Source organism: Apteryx rowi, unplaced genomic scaffold (assembly GCF_003343035.1).
Source record: "Apteryx rowi isolate R43461 unplaced genomic scaffold, aptRow1 scaffold_699, whole genome shotgun sequence".
NCBI classification, from domain to species: domain Eukaryota; kingdom Metazoa; phylum Chordata; class Aves; order Apterygiformes; family Apterygidae; genus Apteryx; species Apteryx rowi.
In genome coordinates, this window is record NW_020450981.1 from 228,905 (window position 1) to 253,561 (window position 24,657).

At 52.1% G+C, this 24,657-nt stretch overlaps 1 protein-coding gene across 1 annotated transcript in view; it reads left to right on the forward strand.

Moving 5' to 3' along the window:
* COL6A1 (collagen type VI alpha 1 chain) overlaps positions 1 to 24,657 on the forward strand; it is a 41,036-nt gene that overhangs the window by 11,480 nt on the left and 4,899 nt on the right. The window contains exons 6-34 of the mRNA XM_026086524.1: positions 1,931 to 2,131; positions 2,434 to 2,593; positions 2,924 to 3,046; positions 3,144 to 3,164; positions 3,454 to 3,474; positions 3,582 to 3,626; positions 4,024 to 4,077; positions 5,419 to 5,463; positions 5,567 to 5,593; positions 6,053 to 6,079; positions 6,181 to 6,225; positions 6,482 to 6,535; positions 8,017 to 8,079; positions 8,759 to 8,821; positions 9,275 to 9,328; positions 9,418 to 9,453; positions 9,731 to 9,793; positions 12,846 to 12,908; positions 16,725 to 16,787; positions 17,459 to 17,521; positions 18,368 to 18,418; positions 18,503 to 18,538; positions 18,993 to 19,055; positions 19,560 to 19,625; positions 20,430 to 20,465; positions 21,178 to 21,214; positions 22,388 to 22,396; positions 23,252 to 23,385; positions 24,523 to 24,632. Coding sequence (XP_025942309.1) covers positions 1,931 to 2,131; positions 2,434 to 2,593; positions 2,924 to 3,046; positions 3,144 to 3,164; positions 3,454 to 3,474; positions 3,582 to 3,626; positions 4,024 to 4,077; positions 5,419 to 5,463; positions 5,567 to 5,593; positions 6,053 to 6,079; positions 6,181 to 6,225; positions 6,482 to 6,535; positions 8,017 to 8,079; positions 8,759 to 8,821; positions 9,275 to 9,328; positions 9,418 to 9,453; positions 9,731 to 9,793; positions 12,846 to 12,908; positions 16,725 to 16,787; positions 17,459 to 17,521; positions 18,368 to 18,418; positions 18,503 to 18,538; positions 18,993 to 19,055; positions 19,560 to 19,625; positions 20,430 to 20,465; positions 21,178 to 21,214; positions 22,388 to 22,396; positions 23,252 to 23,385; positions 24,523 to 24,632 — 1,833 coding nt within the window. The remainder of the gene's footprint in view (positions 1 to 1,930; positions 2,132 to 2,433; positions 2,594 to 2,923; positions 3,047 to 3,143; positions 3,165 to 3,453; positions 3,475 to 3,581; positions 3,627 to 4,023; positions 4,078 to 5,418; positions 5,464 to 5,566; positions 5,594 to 6,052; positions 6,080 to 6,180; positions 6,226 to 6,481; positions 6,536 to 8,016; positions 8,080 to 8,758; positions 8,822 to 9,274; positions 9,329 to 9,417; positions 9,454 to 9,730; positions 9,794 to 12,845; positions 12,909 to 16,724; positions 16,788 to 17,458; positions 17,522 to 18,367; positions 18,419 to 18,502; positions 18,539 to 18,992; positions 19,056 to 19,559; positions 19,626 to 20,429; positions 20,466 to 21,177; positions 21,215 to 22,387; positions 22,397 to 23,251; positions 23,386 to 24,522; positions 24,633 to 24,657) is intronic.

A 24,657-nucleotide genomic window follows, 5' to 3' on the forward strand; every position in this document is an offset into this window, starting at 1 on the left:
AAGCATGGGGAAGGGCCTTGGGTTTAGTGGGATGCTGAGGGCGCTGCGCGTGCCCGTCCATGGCGGGGATGGGAGGAAAGCAGGGCTGCTGAGGGGATGTGTGGGAGCATCTCCTCCCTTTCCTCCCTGCGCCCGCCCTTTTTCTGCTCCAGCTGCACTGAAGGCGGCAGTGTGCCTTAAGCAATGCTGCCTGTGACCGCCCCTGGGAAAGCAAGGGCTTCCTTGGAGCAACAGAAACAGCTCCCTGAGCCCACTGCCTTTGGCTGGCCTTGCTTTCCAGGTGGTTATGTTATGGGGCTAAAGCAATCCTGCTCCCCATCAGGCAGGTAGGGGATGAGGAGGTGAACAATCCCAGAGCTGTGCAAGGTAACCAGACAGGGGTGCAGGCCTTGAGGCAGGCATGGGGTGATCCTGCTTTGAGACGGAGAAAATCTGGATGGGAATCATCTTTCCCCATATGTCGGTGTTTGCCCTGGAAGCATCTCTGTTGCTGTTCCCAGGACGTATTAGGGTCCCTGGAGAGAAGCAGGGGCCTCTAGGACTGGTTTGCCTGGCTGATTTTGCATGTCACCCCTCCCCTGGCAGCATCCTTGCAGCAGGGAGCTCTGTGCTGAGACCTGACCCAGCAGCCTGGCAGCTCCCTTCACTGAACGCTGTTTTGTGAGCCTCTCCAGGCAGCAGGAAAGGTGTGCTGGTGCCCAAATGTGCATCTGGGAGGATGTCCTGGTGCTGCAAGAACTGGAGGGGGAAAAGGCCCCCTCCTCAGGATGGATGAGAGACAATCAGCATTTCGCCTGCCCTTTGTGTAGGCAGAAGGACTATGGTACAAGGCATCAAGTGACCAGGAGCCTCGTGCTTGGAAATAATCTGCCAGGCCTCCATCATCGCAGCTTGGCTCTTTCAAATGCCTCCATGCCTACCCTGCTGCTCTTTACCTCCTCCAGAGAAGTCACCCTGCCATCCACCATGATGCACACGGTGCTGCCAGGCATCTGAAGTGTGCATGGTGCAGATAGCACGAGGTGCCAGCAAGGCACCTGGTGGTGGCAAACAGTCAGGAGAGTGGAGGGGAGATCAGTGGGTGATACTCATAAGGTTTGGGGAAAAGGTGCTGCCATGTAGAGAGAAGATGATTTTGGAGGAGTGAGGGGACTGCATCCAGGCACCATGGGGGGCTGTGCAGCCCCATCAATTTGGGACTGGTCCCAGCCTCCCAACATCCTGAAAAGACCCTTTTTTAGGCACTAGATAAGACCCCAGGCCAAGGCATATGGAAGTAGCAGTGCCTCTGTCCTGTACACCCATACCCACGTACTCACAGGCGCAGACTCCCTTGGCACTACGAAGCAAACCCAGATCAGCATGTAGAGGAGAACTTCAATGCACCTGCTCATCCCTCTCTGAGTGTGAGCATCTTTCAGAGGGAGACATCCCACTTTGGTTTTAATGCGTCCAGGAATGGAAAATTCATTACAGCCCTGGGTATGCTGTTTCAGTGGTTACCTGCCTTGCACATATATACCTTATTATCTGGCTGAAAGTCTCCTGCTCAGTTCCAGCCACTGCAGTCTGGTATCTCTTTGGGGAGCCTCTCCGCCAAAGTGTCTGACCCTTGTGGGTGGCCACCATCTGTAGTCCACCTCTCCACCTACTCTGGACAAGCTAACCAGCTCTCACAGCCAGAATTTGCACCTAAAGCATATCCCAGCCCTCTCAGATTGTACTGTCCCATGCTTGCTGAAGCACAAGGCTGTGACTTGCAGGAAAGCAGTGAGCCCTTGCAAGGTCGTGTTATACTTAGCAGAGGATTTGCATTTTGCGTTGCGAGCTGGCACAAGTGAAGCAGAGCCAGAGGTGTGTGGCAGGGCACAGGCAAGGTAAGGGGATGTCCAGATGTACTGAAAGCTTATATCCTTGTCTGTCTATGCAGGTACTACCGCTGTGACCGAAGCTTGGTGTGGAATGCAGGGGCGCTGCATTACAGTGATGAGGTTGTGCTCATTAAGAGCCTCACCTCAATGCCCAGCGGCAGGAATGAACTGAAGAACCGGGTGTCAGCTGTGAACTACATCGGGAAGGGCACATACACCGACTGTGCCATAAAGCGAGGCATTGAGGAGCTGCTCATTGGGTAAGGCAGCAGGCTGCCTTGGTGCCATGGCTGGCACGCCAGGGGAGATGGATGGGGTAATGCGGGCAGCAGCCTTGTGATGAATGGAGGTTAGGAGCTCTCGGAGAGGACTGCTCTGTGCACCAGGCAGAGCTGTCCGCACATGGGAGGAGGAGGTCATGTAGACTAAACAGATGCCAGGGTGGCAGATTGCTAGTGCTCCAGCTTGGCAGGGATGAGGGTAATTTGGTATGCTGCTCAGGGTGAGTGTCTAGAGGTGCCCAAGCTGCCTCTCTCCAGCTAAGTGTGCTAAACCCTTACAGTGGCTCCCATCACAAGGAGAATAAATACCTGATCGTGGTGACTGATGGACACCCCTTGGAAGGGTACAAGGAGCCCTGCGGAGGCCTGGATGATGCTGCCAATGAAGCCAAACATCTGGGAATCAAAGTCTTCTCTGTTGCCATTTCTCCCAACCATCTGGTACGGACCATGCGGGCAGGATGCTCCCCACAGCGCTTACGTGGTGGATGTCCCAGGTGGTCCCGCAAGACCACCAGCACAGTAGCACTTGGTGCAAAGGAGAGGCTGAATGCCCCAAGCATAGCAGCCATGTTCAGTGATGAAGGGTCACACAGCACAGCTGGCTAGCAGGGCCCTGGCGCTCAAGGAAGGCCGCAGTCTGGGGAGGTGCCAAGGGGTGGAGGGAGAGTGCAGCTCTCCAGGGTGTCCTATGGACACCCAGCCCTGATGCATCCCCCAGGAAGCTCCCATATGGGTGCCCGCAGGTCTCACTCTGCCTCTCCACCCCAGGATCAGCGGCTCAACATCATTGCCACGGATCATACCTACCGTCGCAACTTCACTGCCACCAGCCTGATGCCGACCCGGGAGCTTGATGTGGAGGAAACCATAAACACTATCATCAATATGATTGTAAGCATTGCCTGCCCCCATCCCCTCTGCGGCCTGCCCCCTTCCTGGGCTTGCCTCTCCCTCACAAACCCCTTCTCTCTCTCTTTTTGTCTTGCAGAAAGATAATGTGGAGCAAGTGGTGAGTGTCCCCCAGACACAGCGGGAACCCCACTCCCTCATGCCAGGCACCATCCTTGGTGCCTGAGCCCATCCTCTGCCCTGGCATGGAGAGGCAGCGCCTCCCTGGCCCTTGTGCAAGTTGCCCCGGGCTGTTCAGGGGCTCCATGGTATTGCCCTGCCCTGCAGGCAGCCCCTTCTGGGCCCCCTTGCCAGCCTGAGTGGCTCCTCCCCAGAGTGGAGTGCAGCCTGTCCCTGGTGCTGGTGCTTCCCAGTGCTTCTAATGCTGTTTTATCCTTCTCTCCGGACAGTGCTGTTCCTTTGAGTGCCAGGTGAGTTGGGCTTTTGAGGCCCTCCATTCCCTCTCCTTGTGTCCCCCCATTCCAGGCTGTGCCTCTGCCCCTGATCTAATCCATGCTTCTCTCCTGCCCTCTTGCAGCCTCCCAGAGGGCTCCCTGGACCTCCTGGCGACCCAGGCAATGAGGTGAGGGAATAGCCGCAAGCCACGGCCGTTCTGCTGGGGAACTTGGGCAGTAGGGCTGGGTTCATCAGAGGTTGCTCCAAAACCGGACAGGACCCCATGCCCTTCCCTGATTTCAGCCTCCCTGAGCATGGGGAAGAGGATGGTTCTCCTTCACAGCCAGCCACCCGGCAGCTTTCCAGTGAGTCCATGGTGGGGTACGGGACCTAAGTGCCCTGTCACTGCACCCCAGTGATGTGGATGAGGATCCACTCTGCACTTCCATGTGGCCTGCCCACCCTCTCCTTCCCGTATGCATGGAGCACTGATGCTAGGACCATCTCTCCCTACCTCTGCCCAATAGATCATCATTTTATCCCCAAGGGTGATGAGCTAACATTTTTTCTGTCCTGTGTTTCAGGGAGAAAGAGGCAAGCCAGGTCTTCCCGGCCAGAAAGGAGATGCTGGAGATCCAGTAAGTAAAGGATTGGCCTTGATGACTCTGTTCAAGTGCTGCAGGAAACGTTATCTTCTGACCACCCTGCCTTTTGGCTGGAGCTCACCAGTGTATCCTCAACATCTGAGCAACAGTGCAATGGGACAGGATGGGTGCCCAGATGGGGGCTGTGGCAGGATCTGCCAGCCTACACCCAGCACCTTGCATGGCCAAGGTGGCCCTCGGACACGCTCACCCCAGCTTTGCACCTCCCATCACCCTCACTGCTCCCTGTGGAATGCCAGCCCTTGCCTCTGTGTCACTCCATTTCCATGGGGCGCTTGGTGGGATTGCAAGGCAGCCCTCTCCAGGGATGAGAGGGGTGATGTTGAGCCATCTCCGCTCCAAGCTTGCGGCCACCCCACTGACTGGAGGCTCCCAGCCCCCTCTTCTCCCTGGTGGGCAGTGGTGTGGGCAGAGAAGGGCAGTCCAGGCTGGGCCCAGCAGGCCGACCTGCTTCTCCATCGCTACAAGGCTTCCTTGTTCCTCACCCAAAATAGCCACTCTTTCTGGAGGGCACTTCTGTGACTCATGTATGCCGGCACGAGGATGTATTCTGGGCTCCCTTTCGTGTCTTCTGACACTACAAGCACAGCAGTGTTACAGGGAAGCCTTTGGTAAATAATAAGCTAACAGTATGAGGAAAATTTTTCTTTCCTCCGCCCTTTTTTACTAGGTACATTTATTTTGGGAGGTGCATTTCTCCTGTACACGTAAGTGCAGTTAGTCAGTGTGTGCGTTCCCAATTTGGAAACCCCATGACATGTATGCATGTTTTTTCTTCCCAAGGGTTTTCTGACCTCCACTTCAATCTGAGATGATGTGTCCCAAGCTCATAGTTTCCCTCACCCTGAGGAAGGGCTAGGTTATCAGGCTGGGAGGGACAGGAGATGAACACAGGTCCCTTCTGCCACCCACAGTAATCCTGTGCTCCCAGCCTCCTATGGGATGGAGGTGGGAGTAAGTGGGGGGTCATGGCTGGAGTCCAACCCAGCAGCAGCTTGCACCAAGACGCCCTCGTGCACCTCTGGCTGGAATAATAAACTTGACCTAGTTCTCCACTGTGTTTTCAGCTAAAATAAGAGCTGCCACCATGGCGATGTAGGTGTTACATGATGGATAAGAAGCGCAGCCCAACAGGATGGTCTTATTGAGAGGCACTGCAGAACCACATTTCAAAAGTTGGCTGCGTGCGCATGTTAAAAACCGGGGGTCAGTCCCAGATCGAGAGACTGGAGGAACCTGCCCCCATAGTGATGGGGGCTTGTGCCCAGCTGCTGCTGGTATCTCCCCTTTTAACACTGTATTTCTGTCCTCCAGGGCAGGCCAGGGGACATGGGACCTGTTGGCTACCAAGGAATGAAGGTACTTGATGCTTTGGGCCATGGGCACAGTTTCTAGATAAGCCACAGGCTCTGTGGTACAATTGTTTTCATTCTTCCCTTTTTCTCTCTTCTTTCATCTCTAGGGTGACAAAGGAAGTCGAGGAGAAAAGGTGAGGGTGGCAAGGATGTGCTGAGGGGCTCTCCATGACACCCTGCCCACTTAGCCCAGCCTGCCCTACCACACCAGGAGCAGCCCTGGGGCTGGCCTGCCCTGTGCAGCTGGATGGCATACAGGTCTGGTACACGTCTGCACATGCATGCACACACGTTCCTCCTGCCCAGCCCGGCCACTGCACCCTGGTCCTCCTCCTGGCATCAGTTGTGCCAGGGGAGAGGGGGGGTCTGACAGGGGCAGCCGATGCAGCCCCAGGGAGTCTGTCCGTGCACTGCGAGGTGCAGGCAACCACTGTGCAACAGGCATGGCCTGGCAGAAGGGGAGAGACCAGTGGCATTCAGGAACTCTGTGAAATCCTGCCCCCTCCGACTGAGCTGGCATGGGGACAGCAGTGCAGCAGAAGGATGAATCTGCTCTGCGTAGGGGCCTGACCTCTCTCTCCTTCCCTTCACAGGGCTCAAGAGGAGCCAAGGGAGCCAAGGTTAGCTTCTGCTTTTGTACCATTTATTCTTTCGCATTGATGCTTGGAGGGGAAAGGGCCTTTGGAAATCACTTCTTCACGGTGTCTTGTCTCCATTTCAGGGTGAGAAGGGCAGACGTGGAATTGACGGCATCGATGGCATGAAGGTAAATCTCTCCTCTGGGGCACCTTGCTTAACCTGAAGACCCTGGATTTTGCCCAGACACCCCTCTAAAACCGTTGTGGTGTCCTGGAACCAAAGCCCATGCCACACACAGTGCAGTGGGGCTCCCTCCCTGTGAGGCCATCCATCTACCAGCCAGAGACAGGGCTGGGATCACCCCTCTCAGGGCACTGAGACCTGTGGACAGGGGCTTCCCACAGGCACTGCTCATGGAGATGCTCACTTTATCTTTCTAACAGGGTGAAGCAGGATACCCTGGATTACCTGGCTGCAAAGGCTCACCGGGATTTGATGTACGTACTCCCTGGGTTCGACTTTCATTCAAATGAATGAGCGCAGCCCACTAGAAAGGCTAGATGGGCCTATTCTTATGGCACACAATAGGGGGGGAGCACCACAGGAAGGGAGCTGTGGCCAGGGAACAGCTAATTGCCATGCTTGGAAATATGCCTATACACATGCATCCCAGGCACAGCATCTCTGAGGACTCACCAGAGCAGGCTTCCTTGTCCTTGCTATGAAGTTTTCCCCCTGTTTTGCATTGTGCTGCCCAGGAAGCCATGTGCTGGGCAAGTATTTGGCTGGAGGGCATTCAGGGCAGGGGACTTGGTTAACAGAGCTCAGGGTGGAATAGGCAAGCCCAAGCTTAACAAATTCCAGCCTGCTGTGCCCAGCCATTACACAAAGAGCTCTTCTGGAGAGCCTGAGAATGGCTTTGCTCTCAAAGAGCGAAGGAAGGGAAGGAAAATCCCAGCAGCTGAATCACTACAAGACCCAGTAGGTAAAATCCTAACTATGTTAAATCTGGTGGCTTTACATCCACCCACTTGCAGTGGGTATTTTCTCTGTCTCTATGTGAGTAAAAAGACTTTCTGCATCTCTGCAAGGCAGCCTTGAAGCACACAGAGATATTTGGGTTATGGTCTGTGCTATGCAGAGGGCAAGAAGAGAGGCCCTTGTGCTTCCTTCTGTCATTAGACTTGGGGATCTGTGACTTGTGAATAAAGATGCTCATATGCATATAAAATTACAAGCACAGATCTAATCTCTGCAGGTTAGAGTTCCCATATTTAGATACCTCCTTGAAAAAATATTAACCTGAAATAAGGCATGATCCTTCCCCCCAAACCCAATATAGGATCACACTATTTTCTATTCAGTTATCCTTTTTATATTAAAAGTTGTGCATTGCTGATCAAGAGCAGGAAATTTTCAACCAGAAGTAGAGTAGCACAGATAACTCGTGAGTCCTTCCTTGAGTCTTGGAGATGGGTCATCCCACATTAATCAGAGAACCAGTGTTCTTGAGGCCTTTGATGTACGTACCCTTTGGAGGGCTCTGGACACCATTATTCTGAAATTACCTTCCTTCAGTTTTGCCTGCTCATTCCTGTGTGCGGCGAGACACTCGTACCTTCATGGTCTCCTCAACAGAATTGATTTGATCCCTTCTGCTCCCAGGATGGCACGCCCTTAGTGGTATCAGTATCACTGCAGTCCAGCTACAGGGCCAACCAACCACCTTCCCTGCTGTTTTCTTTTGAATTACAGAAGCATGTTGCATTTTGCAACATTTCATAATGCAATCTAGTCTCCACAGTGTGATTTGCACAGCTCCATGAAAGCAGTGTAAGAGTGCTGTGCCATCCCCATGTCGCTCCCCTGAGTACACATCCCTCCCTTCCTTCCCGCTCAGGGTTTGTGCCAGACTGCAAGGATCCTTGGTCTGTGCCTGATTTCCTGCAGGTAGTGACTCTGGCTTGGTTTTCAACAGGGAGTTCAAGGCCCACCTGGACCCAAGGGAGATGCTGGTGCTTATGGACCAAAGGGACAAAAGGTAAGCTACAATGCACCCACGACACATGCCTCCAGCCTCCCTCTCCCCAGTGTGATGGACCACTGGGCTGCTTTGCTCTGCCCTAACAAAATGCAGGTGGAGGGGTACCGGGAAACACTTGCCTGCATGGGAAGATGGCTCTCACCCCCTTTCCAGATGGGGAAAACCCTACAGGATTGTGTGGGAGAGACTGATACCCTGGATTTAGGGGCACAGCCAAGAGAGGCAGTGGTCAATCCATTTCTGGCCTCCTCATGCTGGTTGGGGGTGAGCCTGCACTGGAGGACACTGCTTGTCACCCATGCTAAGATTTGGCCATCGTGACTAGGGCTGTGCCCAGCCTGCTGGTGACTCCAAGCTATTCCTTCCTTTGTAGCTCTCTGCGTGCCTGAGGTTAGCAGGCACCTGCAGGCTGTGCACAAGCAGCTTCAAAATGTTGAGTGGCTCCTGCAAAAGGGCAGCTTGCGCTGGGCCAGTGGGCTGGTGGATGGATCTGCTGGGACTGGGGAGCAGCCCAGGGAAACGCTGGCCAGGCAGGGTGGCCAAGGAGAGACTGCAGGCTGGGCTGCAAAGTAAAGGGCATTTTGGGACAAGATTTGGCTCCTGACAGTATCTATAGCATGGGATCCATCCCTCACTACTGAACAAAGTCTTAATGGCGCCTTGTATCCTTGTCAAGGGAGAACCTGGAGAAGATGGAAAACCTGGCCGGCAGGGGATCCCTGGAAGTCCTGGAGAGAAGGTTGGTGAAATGTCTGTGAGTGCTTTTGTCCTCTGCTTCATGTGGCCCCAACAGAGCCACAGCCAGCTCCCAGGTTATTGCTGTGGCAGCTCTCTTTGCACTTTCTGATAGCCCAAACTGACAGGGGAATGGGTCTGTGAAGCTGATATGGAGAAGCTCCATGGTCAGTCTGACCCAAGGCAGGATACACCTGCTGCCCCACTGCTTCCCCAGGATACTACCAGTCCCAGGAGGTGTCAGCAGCATTCCTTGTGGTTTTCAACATGCAGGGACTCATGTGAGGAACCCTGAGCCCTGCTTTGGAGGCGGGGGGGGAGGTGCTCGCTCCAGCCATAGCTTCAAAAGTGAGGCTGCCCAAGGCTAAGTTATGTTGTGCTCTGTTAGCGCACAGGGCTTTGCTCTAAAATCTGCTCATTTGTCTTGTTTGATTGCTTCTGTGATTTCCTTATGCAGGGCGCACCTGGCAACATTGGTGAACCTGGACCGGCAGGGGAGACAGGAGATGAGGTGAGTCCTCTACACGTGCCAGTGGTTGGCCCCTGTGTTTGCTTGCTGGCAGTCCCTAGAGTCTGACCACCTCTGTCATTTCTCTGCAGGGCTCTCCGGGTGCAGACGGCCCAACTGGAGAACGGGTGAGTAAGAGAATCCCGCTGCTGGGCACCTTGCAGGCAGGGCAGGGGTCGGAGCCGCCCCCATTGGCAGGGCTTGTCCCTGTGCTGATACTGCACCAAAAAGGGCAGCTGAGTGAACAGCTCTGGGATTGAGCTCACTGAGATGGGAACTTCAAGGGAGGGTTTTATCCCTGGCGTGACTGTCTGGTGCCTATGTAGAGGTGCCGGAAGTGGGCAGAGAGGAACAGCCCTGGTGGGGAGCAGCTCCTGAACTCACATTTCCATCATCTCCTTACAGGGCGGCAACGGAGAGAGAGGGCCCCCAGGCTCACCTGGTGACCGTGGGCCAAGAGGAGAGACGGTAATTGCATCCGCGGGGCAGCCTCTGGCATCTGTCTGCAAATAGGAGCATGTTTGGCAGCAAGGAGCTAGAAATGTGTGCCCAGTGACTAACTCCATCAGCCTGCAAGCCAGCTTGACAGCTCCTTCTCTTGACAGATACCCACCTGTACTTTCTGAGCGCCCCTTGCAAGCACTGGGTATGGGGACAGTGGGGCTTGGAGGGAGCAGATTCAGCAAGCCTAGCACATCTCCACCACTGGGACCATCAGGCAGTGGTTTGCTGGCCCTGGAGAGCATGAGCTATGCCTGGAAGAGCCAGTCTGCCCCCAGGCTCCTGCAATGGGATGCTTTAGACACCTGCATCTTTGGCACCAGGGTGAGGAACAGTCTGTCTTCACCCAGGGAGGACAGCCATGGGCTGTCTGCAGAAGCAGGGCCTGGGAGAAGGGTAACTACACAAAACCCACCCCGCTGTGGTCATTAGAGGCTGGAAAGACATGGCTGCTGTTCTGATCCAGTGCTTCAATGCTTCGATGCTCAATGCTTCAGTGCATCTTTTACTGTCAGCCTGGGAGAGACCTGCTATTGCGCCTCTGCAATTGCCCCCTACACTTGCAGCTAACCAGCAAACAGCCAAAACCCAGGGAGCAGCATGCCCAGAAAGCCAAGAACAGACAGAGAGCAGTCAGCCCCTGCCTGAAGGCTGCAAAACCAGCGGCAAGGTACTGTGGTGGAAAGTAAAGAGCCAAGGTTTCCTCCTTACCATATACACCCTCCTTGGGCTCAAGGCTGGGCGTGGATCTGTGCAGGGTACAGGGGCCTGGGTACCTGTGACTCACTAAGGAGGGCACAGATGCTGTTAGCCGCAGGGCAGTGTGCTGGAAAATGTGTGTGGATGAGGAGAAAAGGGGCGAATATCCCTTCCTTCCCCTTTTCTGAGGCTAGAGCTATGCTGGCTGAGGAGGAGTCACTAGGAAAGTATTTTGCATGCCTGCCATGGGTGAGTCACCGAGTGGGCGCGTGCGCGTGGGAGGAATGGGCAGAAGCCACCGGCAGGCCAGGACAAACATGTTGCAAATGACGGGAGGTACCACACGCACCACATGTCAGAAATAGGGACGAGGGACAGTTGCTGGGCAGGGTTGGGCTGGTGGGAAGGAGGGCGTCTTCAGGGAGGATCCTGGCAGATAGCCGGCAGCATCCTGGCCCTCCCTTGCCACTATCTGTGCCCAGCACACAGGCCAGCAGCCAGACTCACAGGGGCCCTGGGAGACAGAGGGAGAGGAAGAGAAGATAAAACACAAGGGCAGGGGATGTTCTGTCCCTGACAACAGCCATCCTATGGCTGAGGATGGGAAGACAGGACCTGCCTAGGGGGTAGGGCCATGCAGGGATGGGGCTGCATGAGGCCAGGCCTGGGATTTCCTCCTGCTCCCTGTCCCCCCAGCACAAGGTGACAGGAACACTGCCTCCTCCCCTGGGGCTGGGACATGGGACCTTGGGCCGCTCTTCCCCTCTCCATCATTACAAGGACAGCCAGGACCTGTCACCACCACACACCCGCTTGGTGGGATGGCTTGGGGGCAGGCAGGGGGAGAGAGCTATTTGCCTGGCCAAGCAGGACGCAGAGCCGTCCTGGGGAGGGGGCAGCCTGCAGCCAGCATTCAAGGAGCTCTGGAAAGGGGCTGCTGGCAAACTGCCATTTCCTGTTTACTGCTCCGGGAACGGCAGCTCGGCTGTATGTGGTGTGTGAGACAGATGTGCGCGAGAGATGAAGACACGCCAGTGCCTTGGAGTTAAATTGTTAAGCAGATGATGGGCTGCTTCGTTCCAAGTTTCAGTCCAAGCACGAGGCTGGCTAACCTTGCCAGAAACGTCTCGACCAGCATTCAGGGCCCTTTGGAAGTTATGTTTTTTATTTACTGTTTGGCTTAGGCGTATAGAAGCTTCTCACTTGCAAACAACAGCTTTAGTTCTCCAAGCTTCAACTGCTTTCCTCAAGGTTTTAAGTCAAGTGTGGCTGTCACAAGAGATTTCTGAACTTTTTGGGGAGTTGGGGGGCTGTCTGAATCTGCATGCCGGGGCTGCAGGAGAAGCAGTGCCTCTTGCAAAGATGCTTGCAGCATGTGTTGCTGGCTGATCTCGGTGGGTGGGAACTGCTTGGTTGTAAGGCCCCCACCTGCCCAACTCAGCATGCTGGGCATTAGCAAATGAAAAGGAAGAGTGTCAGCAGTGAGAGGGGACAGCACTGAGCACATCTCCCCATCCCCTTCCTGTGTGAGCCGTCCTCCAGCTGCATTTTTTTGGAAATCCTGTTAACTCCACAGAGATTTAGCAGCTATTCTTCCAGTCCACCTTCTCTTGCTCCCCTGCAAGACAGCCACCAGCTGAACACCCACTTGAGGAGCAGGGGCCCTGCAGAGCAGAAGGGACTTGGCTAGAGGAAGAAGGATGTTAGCTGGGAGTCTGTGCATGACCATGTGCTGGGGAGAGAAGCTCCTCTCTTAGGAGACTGCTCAGGAAGGGCTGCTCTAGAAAAGCAGCAACCATTGGAGAGTGCAACCAGGAAGAGCCACTATGTGGTTTTGGGGCAAGGGCCAAGTCTATGTGCAGAGTCCCTTGCGAAAGGGGAGAGGGTGCAGGGTCGCCATGGCCATATGCACTAGTGACATGACAAAGGCACATACCACCACACAGAAGCCATTCTCAAAGTGAAGTGGGGTGATTCTCTCCAGTCATTTGCTTTTCTGATGGAAAATAGGCTGAAATGAAATGCCCAGAGGCAGGCACTCCCATCCTGCTGGAGGGCTTCATCTTAGGATCATCTTCTTGGCTCTGAGGTGGCCACACTAGCCAAGGTGAACTCATCTCTCTCTCCTCACACCTCTGATGATAGTTTCCTACCCAACTCCTGTGACCTGAATCTGCCTTGAGATCCTGCTTGTTTGAATGACTGTATTTCTTTCCAGCATGTGCTATTGGTGCTGCATCACTGCTCCCCACTGCATGCAAGACCCTTTGCACCTTACACCCCTCTTTGAGTTTCTCACGTTTTGTGTGTGTGTTTTCAGGGAGAACCTGGGCCGCCAGGCGACCAAGGGCGGGAAGGACCCCTCGGACCACCTGGAGAGCCGGTAAGGGTGTGGATAAACCTTCTGGATCCCAGCTGGGCAGCAGAGAGACTGAGGTTGAGGCCTAACTGATGCCACAGCATCTTGGGGCAGGTTTTCAGCATCTGCCAGACTGGGCAATGGAGCCAGTGCAGAGGGGCAGGGATTTCTAGAACCTAGAACATGAACATGGCTAGAATATGGAGAGCTGGCTGGTGGACTGGGGACAGAGAAACCTCCACATCATTTGCCAGTCCTCGCAGAAACAGATGCCAGCAGGTCTGACAGACAGATCTGGAAACTGGCAAGTGCGAGCTGCAGCAATGCACAAAATGTTCACACCTGGGGCCAAACACGGCTTGTCTTGGTCATGGGAGTCAATGAGACAGCTTGTGTGAGTGAGGATAGCCTGACGGGGCCCTAGAAGTGTCCCTGACACCATTGGCATCTGCAAACGATCTGTCCCAAAACCAGCGCTCCTCAAGTCTGCTCATTGAGAGGTCTGGCTCTCCTGCTCTGGAGTCAGCTTGTCCTCGCTTGCCTGGAGATCCCAGTGGCTTTCTGGAGTGCAGAACTGGCTACCTCCAGCCTAAGAAAGGGTTCTTTCCTTTCCACAGTTAAAGGCTCTTTCCTCCCAATGCTGTACAAGCTCCCAGTCAATGCTTTCAAGCCCTGAGGTGCTGCTGGGTTAATCCTCAATGGATGTAGCACTGATTGCAATAACTGATAGGGTCTTTCCACCCAAGCAAACCTGCTCTGATGTCCCACAGAGCCTGTCCAAGGGTGACAACACCTCTCCTATCCTTGTTCAGCAGAGCTTTGCCAAAAAGAGCTCAAGCCACAGGAAAGCACTGGGATAAATGTTCCCATGCTGTTGGAGTAGGACTTAGCTAAGGGATGAGGTGTTGAAACTGGCATGTGGACAAAGATGAGACAGCTTTTGAACTTGCTATGGTCAAACGAGATGTTGAGGAGCCCTGAAGGAGAACTGGAGTGTAGGACAGCTGCAAAGGGGCCACTGTTGCATTCGCATCATCCCCAGCATGGGGAACCCTGATGGAGGACCTGCCCCACACAACAGCATGAAGAGAGGATGGTCTTGTGCCGGGGTTGTGCTTGCCCACAGTCAAGCTGCCCTCGAGTCTGCTTTGTGCTAGTAAAGGACACCAGCCTCATGCAGGAAGATTGTTCAGCTCCTGCTGCCTTTACCTGAGCTAAGCTCCTGCTGCAACCAAAGAGCATCTGGCAGTATCTAGCTTGTTCAGCACCACTGTAGTTTCCTCTGAGCTTTGCCATTTTGGGAGGTGGCATTGGTAGAGAGGCAGTTCTTTGGGTGTGTGTATGTAATGGGCCAGTGCTGCAGGTTAACAACAGAGGAGGAGGAAGGACTAGAATTGCTCTCTATGTAGAAGAGGCTCATTCCAGGTTTAAGGTAGGAATAGGGATGTGCAGAAGAAGACAGAGTTCAGGTGGAGGTTCAATGCAAACCTGGAAGCAAAGGCTGTGTAAGTGTGCAGAGGAACCAGGATGGGGCAGATCCTGCCTCCAGCCAACCTTCATCGGTGGAGAGGAGGAGGAAAAAAGGGGCAGCTGCAGCAGGTCTCTATCCTGTCACTGAGCCTGTGGGACATCGATCTTCTCTTCCCAGGGATGCTGGACTTCAGTCAACCCCCTGTCAGAAAACAAACTTACAGCAGCAGCCCCAATACCTCTCCAGAGCAAAGGGCTGCCCTAGTGCCTCAGTTGCCAGGGAGATTTTAAAAGCAGTTGCAAAGCTAAGATTTTTTTTTTCCATAAACTGAGGAAAAATGCTTTTGCTTGGCCAAATTAAAAATAAATGTGTAATTGGGCTTGGGCAAGGGGAAGACTTTGGCAAACACAAGTATTTTTCAAGTCATGTTATCTGCAAGCTCTGGCTCATGAAGTGTATTTCTCTTGGCGAGGGGAACAGGCTCCCACTAACCTGTGACTCCACTTCACCCTCTTCCTGTCTATGAGAGAAGCTAAAGGTCAGTTCTCTCTTTCTTTGATCTTGCTAGCAGGTTTTGGTGGTCCCTGGCTGTAGTGTTTGTCTCTCCTGTGGTCTTTCTTGCACCCAGAGAGGAAGTGGACAGGGAGCTGCTAAAGATTTCCTGTCCTGCAATCCTACATTTTCACAAACTCCTCCAGGACTGTGAGGGATTTGCACTCATATGCTACAGTGAGGCCATTTACAGACAGTGTGAGCCAAGGGTGTCTTGGATTCAGCTTTGGCTGATGTGAAAAATCATGTGTTTCTACCCCTCCTTCTCAGCTTTCCCTGTTTTGAGCTCTCATACAGGAATAGAGTCACATGTCTTTAAACAGTCAGAGCTCCACACTGCATTCTGTAAATTTAAAATCCTCTGCACCCATCCATGTACATTTGCTTGGAACAAGGTGTATGAGGTGAACATGGATGTTTGGCATCAGCTTTTCCCATAGCAGTGTCATGCGAAGAGGGACAGAGACAATAGCAGGAGAGGATTTCAGCTTCCTCAACTTCTGGGTGGCGAGAGACAGCAGCGGCAAAGCTGGACTAGGCTGAGCACCATGTTAAACAGCTCCCAGTCCCCATGGGCACCATGGTGAGTGGAGCTGGCCCAAGCTGCTGATATCTCTCAGAACAGCATTGAAACTTTGAAGCAGAGGTGAACAAACATCATTCTCAAAGCGGAAATGATTTCTACTTCCAGGATATTCAATTCCACCAAGGGCAGAAGAACTACTTCATGGAATCTGAAATTATCACTACGATTAGTAGGTGCAGGCAGACCTCTCAGATGGAACAGGATAGACATACTGCGTGCTGAACCTGGATCAGCTCTTGGCTCATAAAGCAGGATACATTTGTCTCTTAGCTGCTCCCAGACCCTTTCCAAGGTTGGCCTAACCCATGCTAGAGACCAGCACTATTCCCTATGATGGCTGTGTGAGCTTATTTCAGAATAACCAGCTGGTGCCTGGAGCAGCAGGAGGCCCTGCTGTGCAGCAGAGATCCCCACACCAATATTCCAGGGCATTCCTGTAACTCTATTCAGAGGCTAGTCCCTCCCTCAGCCTGGGTGCCACTGCTTGAGCTGAAAGAATGTCATAGCCAACTCATGCCTGCAGTTTCACATCTCAGCCTGGAAAGCCTCTTGCTTTGGCTCTCTCTCTGTAGTGGTTTGGCCTTGGCTGTCTCCGAAGGGACTTTTCAGAGAAGACAGGGAATAAGAAAGTGAAGGGAGCTGCAGCCTGTGACTCAGCCATCCAGTGCAGGCAGAAGATGGTAGAAGGACAAGTGAGCATGGGGAGAACCACATGCAGCCCTATGGTATGCTGTGACCGCTGGCTGGAGCAGAGCCATCCTCACACAGCTCAACTTCAGCTCAGATCTGAAACTGGGCCACTCAACAGCCCCCTGTACATTTAAGCAGGGGTGACCCTAGTCCTCATGGCTTCCTTGGGCACTGCTAATCACAGCAAGGCTCTCACTGCACAGCACCAATACTACCCAGAGTATGCGGGCCATGACAGGTCTCTTTTGCCCTACCACTAAGCAGAGCACTCCACTGGGAGCCACAATATGCACCCTCATAATGAGCCAGTTACTTCCTTGTTGGCCCTTGAAACAGCTCTTGGAGCATCTTCTCGCCTTCGTTAACCCCATCAATAGAGCCTTTCTTGTTGAATCTGGCCAAAGCACAGGTGACTCATTGATGGGTGCAAGGCACAAGGTGGTTGCCCCCACCCACCGTGTCATGAAATGAAGGGACCTGCCCTTCAGAGCAGAAGAACCAGAGAAAAAAAACATTGTGAGAGCTCTTTGTATTTTTCTAGGGTGAGGCTGGACCCCCGGGACCCAAGGGGTACAGAGGAGACGACGGCCCCCGTGGAAATGAGGTCAGTGTTGTTTCATAACATCATCCTCCTGGGGTGTGTGTGTGAAAACTTCAAGGGAAGACCAGGAGATACTGCTCGCTAGGGCTGTCCCTGAATCCCGTAGATCTTGGAAACTCTTTGTAGATAAAAACTCAGCTGTTACTTTGCTGGTGGACATATCAAGGCATTTTTTGTGGGTCCCTAAGGCCATGATCACCTTTTATCCAATAGCCTAGAGGCTATTTCTGAGAGAGGAAGTGGCCGCACCATAAATGATGTGGCTTCACACCACAGTTTGCCCTTCCTCTGGCAGAAGCTAGTGAAATTGCTCTCCAAGGGCAGCTACCAAAATCTGCCAGCACATCGAATCCCAGCAGCCAAGAGAAGCTGAATTCCTGGCCCAACTGTGGACTTTGCATTGCTCTCATGTGAGCAAAGTATCTCCTGAGCTTGAAGCAGCTCTTAGGGGAAGAGGGGTCTGTAGTTTACCCTGCCTGCTGCCCTTGAAAGAAAGTGGACTCTTTCCAAGCTCCCATTCGTATTCTCCAGAGTAGCAGGGTTGGTCTAAGGTAGGGCGCAAGGGATCAGAGCACTGCAGGAAAATGAGCAGCAGCTGGTTGCCTCAGAAGACATTGTCTTCCCAGCTCAGAGGACTTTGCAGAATGCTTCACTGCCTCTTCCTGTCCTTTCAGGGCCCAAAGGGATTACCTGGAGCACCTGGGTTGCCTGGAGACCCTGGCTTGATGGGAGAAAGGGTGAGTGCTATTTTTTTCTTGGATTGGTATGCAATGTAGAAAGGATTAATGGCAGGTTGGTCCCACACAGCACTGCCCAGCTCAGGAAGAAAAGGAGAAATTACAATCATATACAGCTGAACACCTGAGATATGCTCAGGAAACTTGCAAGTAGCCTGTTTTGAATATACATCACATCTGCAGGCACAAAGAGCCACACCTCTGGATATTTGTTCCAAAGTGGATCTAATATTTCCCAGGGTATTCCCACCTGGGTTGTGACCATCCCACACGATCCTCAGTCTCTGAGAGGGATAGTGACACTCCCAGAGCTTCTGGGGTTTTTCCTTCTCCCTGTCCCTGCTCCTTTTTCCTTCCAAAATAAAGAACAGGAGTTCAAGAGCCTGTGAGTTGGGCAGACAGCTCATGCCCCAGTCCTTCTTACATCCACCAAGGCTTTGCAAAGGAGCAACTCTCTCTGAGTGTGGAGGGATATGTTACAGCCTGGGGTTTTCATGGTGAGGGGAGGCATCTGAGCCACAGCAAAACTGTTTTCTGTCTCAGGGGAGAAGAGGGAGGAGGAACAATATTTGGCTGAATTTAACATGGAACAAGTTGGCACTTTTAAATACAATTCTGTAAGAGCAAGGAGGGACTCTCTCTCTTCTCGATGGCAGTAGATCTGTCATGTTTGGTTTACAAGTAAGATGGCCTTTCTAACTGCCTGCACTGGTGTCCAACCCACCAGTCACATATTTTTCCAACAAACAATTTGCTGTGGTGATCAGCTGCCTGAGGAGGGCAGGATCTTGCTGCCATGCCATCTAAGGGGTCTGCTTTTCACATCTCACGTTCCTTCCTTTCCAGGGGGAAGACGGCCCTCTTGGGAATGGCACAGTTGGATTCCCAGGTGCCCCCGTAAGTTTTATATGCCACTTTGAAACCATAAGACCATTATTTCTGCTTGTCTGATCTAACATGCTTCCTTTTCCTCATCCCCAGGGGCAGCCAGGAGACAGAGGTGGCCCTGGCATTAATGTAAGTTTGTTGCTTCCTCTCATACCCAGTGCAGATTGCCCTGGTTGATGTATTCTGGCTGGTACTTTGGTGAAATGGATTTCCCAAAGCAGAGTACTCCTCCAAAAGCCTGTTTCCTTTCTGCTCCCTTCCCCCTGTAGTGGATGCTTCACGTGCCAGTACTTCCTTGGTGGCACTGGTAATAATACCCAAGGATAGCAGTCTGGGCAGAGTGCCCTCAGATGCACCCATAAGGCCAACATTTGGGGTGGGAAGTACCACTGAGTGGGAGCTGGACAGTGGCTATTACAGTGAAAGCCCTGAAAGAAGCTCTCTCTCTCGATAATGCTGTAATTTGGTGCTAAACAGCCTGTGCACCTCACCAAGCCAGTTCTCATGAGGTCACTGCATGAACCAATCTTATCATGCTAACAATGGCTTTCCATGCAGAAGTCTCCTCTTTATCATTTTTCAGGGAACAAAGGGCTATGTTGGTCCTAAAGGTGATGAAGGAGAAGCCGGAGACCCTGGCAATGATGTGAGTAATCTGTGTAAAGCTGAATCACTTTTCTCCCTGAACTAGTGTGAAAGCTTTGGGCTGGATCTAGCACTACCTTGCTGGTGGGCCAGAGCCTGTCAGATTTTGCTGGATTACAAGCACCCCTTGCCACCGGGCAACATCTGATGGCAAGAGGTGCTCTCTCCAGGCATTCAATTTGCACTCTGTGGCCTATGGTTGGCATATGTCCAGATCAGTTGGGTTGAAGTGGAAAACATCTCCAGCACGGTCTTGTATGTTTCCAAGTAACACCTATATTTGCACCTGTGCTGCACCATTACCCTGGGGAAGAAGAATTTTCTTGTGTCCATCCCAAACCTCCAAAGTCTTAATTTTTTTTGGTTTATTGGGCACAGCAAGCTCAGATAATGCTCTCTTGGCAATGCTACTGTTAAGTAGGGCTCAGCTGACATCTGGAAGTGTAAAGTGCTGTACATCATTCTGACATGTACAGATCTGTGGTTTGTTTTTTTTTAATTCCAGAACCCAACACCAGGTCCCAGGGGCAGCAAAGGAGCAAAGGGTCACAGGGGACCTGAAGGCCGTCCGGTAAGTAAGGACCCTGAAAGGATTTGCACCAAAGAGCACAGCATACCGGGCTGATAGAGCTCCCAACAGCAGAGCTCGCAACAGACTTGCTCTGAGTGACCCCACTTACAGCAGTAGCAAGGAAGTTTGAAAGCTCACTGCTATGGCCTAGTACATGGGTCTCTGAAATTAGCAGCAGATGTTTATGCAGAGCCAAGCAGAATTCCCTCTGCGGGCAGTTCGGCTTCTCTGACATTCATGTTCATCCCAAATCAGAACAGCAAACACAAGCATTTGTGCTTTTTTCTGAACAAAACATTCTCAAATGACTGAGTTCTGTAAGGGTGAGCTATCGGGTTACAGCATTTTGGAGTGGCCGTGCTGAATGTGAAAGCATTCCAGTTCATGTTGAGTCACTGCTTGTTTATGTTGCCCTGCCTTGGCCTGGGCATACAGGAGAGGCATCTCCAGAGTGAAATGCATCCATCCCCTTGAGGTATCATGGTGGCAATGAAGGGGCATATCTTCACTCACCTCAGCAGGACACACGATGTGTGTGTTTGCTGCCTGTGATGAAAGCTTGCCTTCCCACTGTGAGAGACACAGTACCCGTGGTGGCGGGTCTCCCTTCCCCACACACAGCCTCAGGGCAGCGTGCAAGCAAACAGGCATACCTGTTCAAAGCCCAGCGCAGGAGTCAGCAGCTGGGGAGCTAAACAACTTTTCCAGACTGTGCTCTGCGTTGCTTACTAAGAGATAGGCAGAGCTCACCCCAGAGGGACTGGCTGCTTTTGTAAACACTCTCTCAATGTTTCTGTTTGACAGGGACCACCAGGACCTGTAGGGCCTCCAGGACCAGATGTGAGTGGGACAGGATCTGGGCACTGCTTGCTTCCTTGGTCTGCACTTCCCCTGCCCCACACAACAGCTCCTGGGAGGGAGATCGCTGCTGGGAGGCTGCTGGAAAAGCCTCATATTCCTGGGCTTTTCAAAGGAACACAAAACTGGATGGTGTCTGCCCCCCATTACTGTCCCCACAAGTCTCAGTGGCCAGATTTCCTTCCTTCTTGCCAATCCATCACCAGCAAGTCCCCTGCGTAGTGTGAAAACATCAGCTCTCACATATGTAGGAAGCATTTGGTATTTTTCCCAGTTTAGCCCCTCTATTTTGCTTTAAGATGAATTCCATGACATTTGCCCATCAGGGGAGGGACATGAACATGTTTTGGCCATGGTATCACCAAGATCAGGGTCTCCCCATGTTCTGGTGAGCAATCAACTCCTGGTCTGCAGCACCCAGCATAGGCAGAGGAAAGGCCCAGCAAGTTGGGTGGTGAGCTGGGACCTTCCATGCAGTCTCTTCTGGGCAGCCAGAGCAGCGGGTGCAGTTCCTTGCCAACAAATCCTAGTCCTCACTTGCTCCAAGATGAGCAACACATCACTCATTTGCAGATCAGGATGTGCTTCGAGGGCACGCAGCATCAGCTCAGCTGGTGAGCAGCAGAGGCACTTGGGTCCATGGGAACCAGGCAGCCTTTTTCACCGTTATTCAAGGGTTCTTCTCTGTTTTCAGGAATGTGAAATTTTGGACATCATCATGAAGATGTGCTGTGAGTATCCCTGTGCCACTCCTCCAGGCCCTTGGCCTGCTCAGGTCCTTGCCAAGAGGGAGGTGGCTGCTTTGCTCAGCTCTGTGCTAGGCAGAGGAGCCCACCAAGCACCCTGCATCCCCATGAGGGATAAGCAGCAAGGCCAGGCTCTCCTCTGCCAGCCAGAGTGTTGCAGAGCTTGGCTTTGTGATGCAGGTCTACCAGCAAGCCAGACAGTCCCCAAGCAGCATGGAGAGTGATGCTCTCCAGCTGGGACAGGGGACATTGCTCCCTTTCAATGAGTCACTTGTTGGGAGCCATGACAGAAAGCTCAGCAATGGGAGGATTGGTGCACTGGAGAGCACAGATGGAAGGGAGCACTGGCAATCAAGCCAAAGTGCTGGGAGAAAAAAGGGTGAAAGTCCTCCCTGCAGCTGGGAATGTAGGCGAAAAAAGTGAGTCTCATGTGTGTTGCTGTCCAGTCTCCAAGCCCTGGGACTCCCAGCCAGTCCAAGCTTGATTTCTAAAGCCAGTTGTGCAATTGCCTATCTTGTATGTGTGCACTGCAGATCAGTTTGCCCTGTCAATGCTGGTCCTGTGCCTGCTGCTGTGTGTGTATACAGTAATTCTTCAGCGAAATTACAAGCAGAGTTGTGTGTGAAATCTTTGTGTGGACCATTTTATAATGATTTTTCAACAGCAAGGCCTGAGTTTTCCCCTTGGAAAAGGGAGGTCTGTTTTCAGACTGTGACTGATACCATTCGGAGTGTCCTGACCATAAGGGAGCAGAAGTAAGCACACACTGCAAAGGATTTTTGGCCCACAGCCGGTAATGAAGTGCTGGAGTAGTACATAGTATTTAGGGAATATACTTTGTGCTCCACAGTTTGGTGATTTACTTAATCCTTCCAGGATTAGCCTTTATTTATACTTAAAAAGGGAAACATCAGCGTGTCCAGAAACAGAGCTCTGCCACATATAGTGTTTCAGGTCACGGCTGCACAGTCTGAAACAAGAGAGAGTTCTGGATGTTTCAAACAGGAGGGAAACCTCCGTGAACAAACAAGAGTTTGAATTGTCCAGACGAGGTATCCTTAGGTTTGCAGAAACACAGACTTGCAGTCTGGATTAGTGTATGCAAAATGGTTGTATCCAGCATTTTAATGTTCTCTCTTTCTCTCCCTTCTTCTCTAGCTTGCTGCGGTGAGTGTTACTTGACAAAGTCTTCTATAAACATGTGCTAGTTCTTCTTGCTTCCACAACTCCCTTTCCCTGCTCCTTAACTTGTACCATAACTATGTGATGAGAGTACAGGAGGACCAAGCATAAGCAAAGTAGGGGAAGACAGCAAGCTCTCTGGGAGGGGGCTGTGCAGATTCAGATGCTGCTGTGGCTATGTCCCAAATTGCAGAAAATTGTTGTCAAGGTGCCCTATGCCAGCAAAGCTGCAGGCAATTTTCCCCACCTTTTTTGCAATTGAAAGGAACATCATTTTAGTGCATGCTGTGGATCCTTCTCCCAAATCTTCTACCGATCTGCAGAGAAAGATGCCAGTTTTCTTTCTCCAGAGCTGTCTAGATGGGCTGGGTTTGCAATCCAAAGGCTTGAAGCAAGGGCCAAGGACACATGATGTCCTTCAGCCATGGGAAAGAGTGGAACAAGCTGAGTCAGCCTCCCCAAACCCACCTGTATCACCTCTGTCCTCCTGGGCTGAATGAATGGAAGAAGTGAGGAGGCTTCTGAGGAAATAGGTTCTGGGATAGGTTACTAGGTGTTTTATGGGTACTGACATCTTTGAAATGTTATATGTCTTAAAAGGGGCACTGAGAAAGCTTTAAATGGAAAAAATAGCAAACTGATTCTCAAATCTTCTGTGCAGCTATTTTGCAGTTTTATTCTGTATCACGCTTTGTGGGTGAATAGAGCACAGACACCTGTTCTGTACTGACAGCAGACATCACCCCTACTTCCTGGGATATGCTTCTCGGCAAAATATGCTGCTCTGGCAGAGCTGCTTAGATAAAAAATGTAAACCTCTGCTCCTGTGCTTTGCTGCAGAGTGCACATGTGGTCCTGTCGATCTCCTTTTCGTGTTGGACAGTTCAGAGAGTATCGGCCTGCAGAACTTCCAGATCGCCAAGGATTTCATCATTAAAGTCATTGATCGTCTAAGCAAGGATGAGCGTGTGAAGGTGAGATGTGCCAGAATACGCTCATGCACCCACACTTATTTCTCACTGCAAGCAAAGAGATAGGGAGATGCCTCCACACACAAGCGCACTCCACAAATTTCAGCTTCAAGTGTGTAAGTAGGATGGGTCTTGATTCCTTCCAGACTCACAGAGCAGCAGAGAAGAGACAGCAGAGTATGTTGTCCCAAAATATAGGCATTTCACTCTCTCTGGGCAAAGGGACTCTATCTGCTATGGCTGTGACCTCTTCCTTCGTGTCCCAGGACAGACAGCTCATAGGGGACTGCGTTCTCCTAATCAATCAGTCAGTCTCTTGATCTCTTACTTGTTCTGATGTGCGTTTTGGGAGGCTGGAGTAGATCACACATGAGATGTGTTGCAGCTTCCCAGAGTTCCCTGACTGTCAGCTCCTTAGGCACCCTCTGCCTGCCTCCAAGTTTGGATGTAGGTAGTCAGTTAAGCATACTACTAACAAAGAATCCTTGTCAGCCAAAACAGCAGTATTCTCTCAACAGCGAGCCTTTCAGTCTGAAACAGGAACAAAAACATTTACTCTCCTTGCTCTTCCCTAGTAACCTACTAAGCATGGGAAATTCCATTTACCCCCATGCTTTGGAAGGGAGGTTTGGGATCCAATTTTTCTTTAAGGTATAATCAGACACATCTGTAGCACACAGGGCATGTAAAGCTGGGAGGACCTGTCTTCAGGTACTTTTGTGGGCATACATGGATCTCCTTGGCTGGCAGAGAGCTGGTAGAAAGCCTGAGAGACTAGAGCTTGGCAGCAAAAACACTGTTTCAGAAGAAAAGCAGAAGTTTTGAGAAAGGGTCTGTTCCCAGCCCACCCACTGCAGTCAATGGCTTGCGTTGAGACCACTGAGCTGGGGAACCTGGGTTTAGGTCTTGTTCCAACACCCCTGGCTCACCATGTCCATCCTCCTTTGCATCTGCTCCTTTGTTGGTCCTCCTGTTGGTGCTCCTCTGCTCAGAATAAATAATGCTCCTGAGGAGAGGCAGCAGAGCTTGTCAGTGAAGGCATTCAGCATGGAAAGTGCAAAATAAGCCTTCAGCAGGTTTTCTGAGCTCTCCAGGGCCCTGCAGGTATCTGGCTCTAATTGGCTTCTGTTTTTTCAACAGTTTGAACCTGGTGAGTCCCGTGTGGGAGTCGTGCAGTACAGCCATGACAACACGCAGGAGCTAGTGGCCATGGGGGATGCCAACATAGACAACATCGGGGCACTCAAACAGTAAGTCCACTCACCGTTCAGAGGT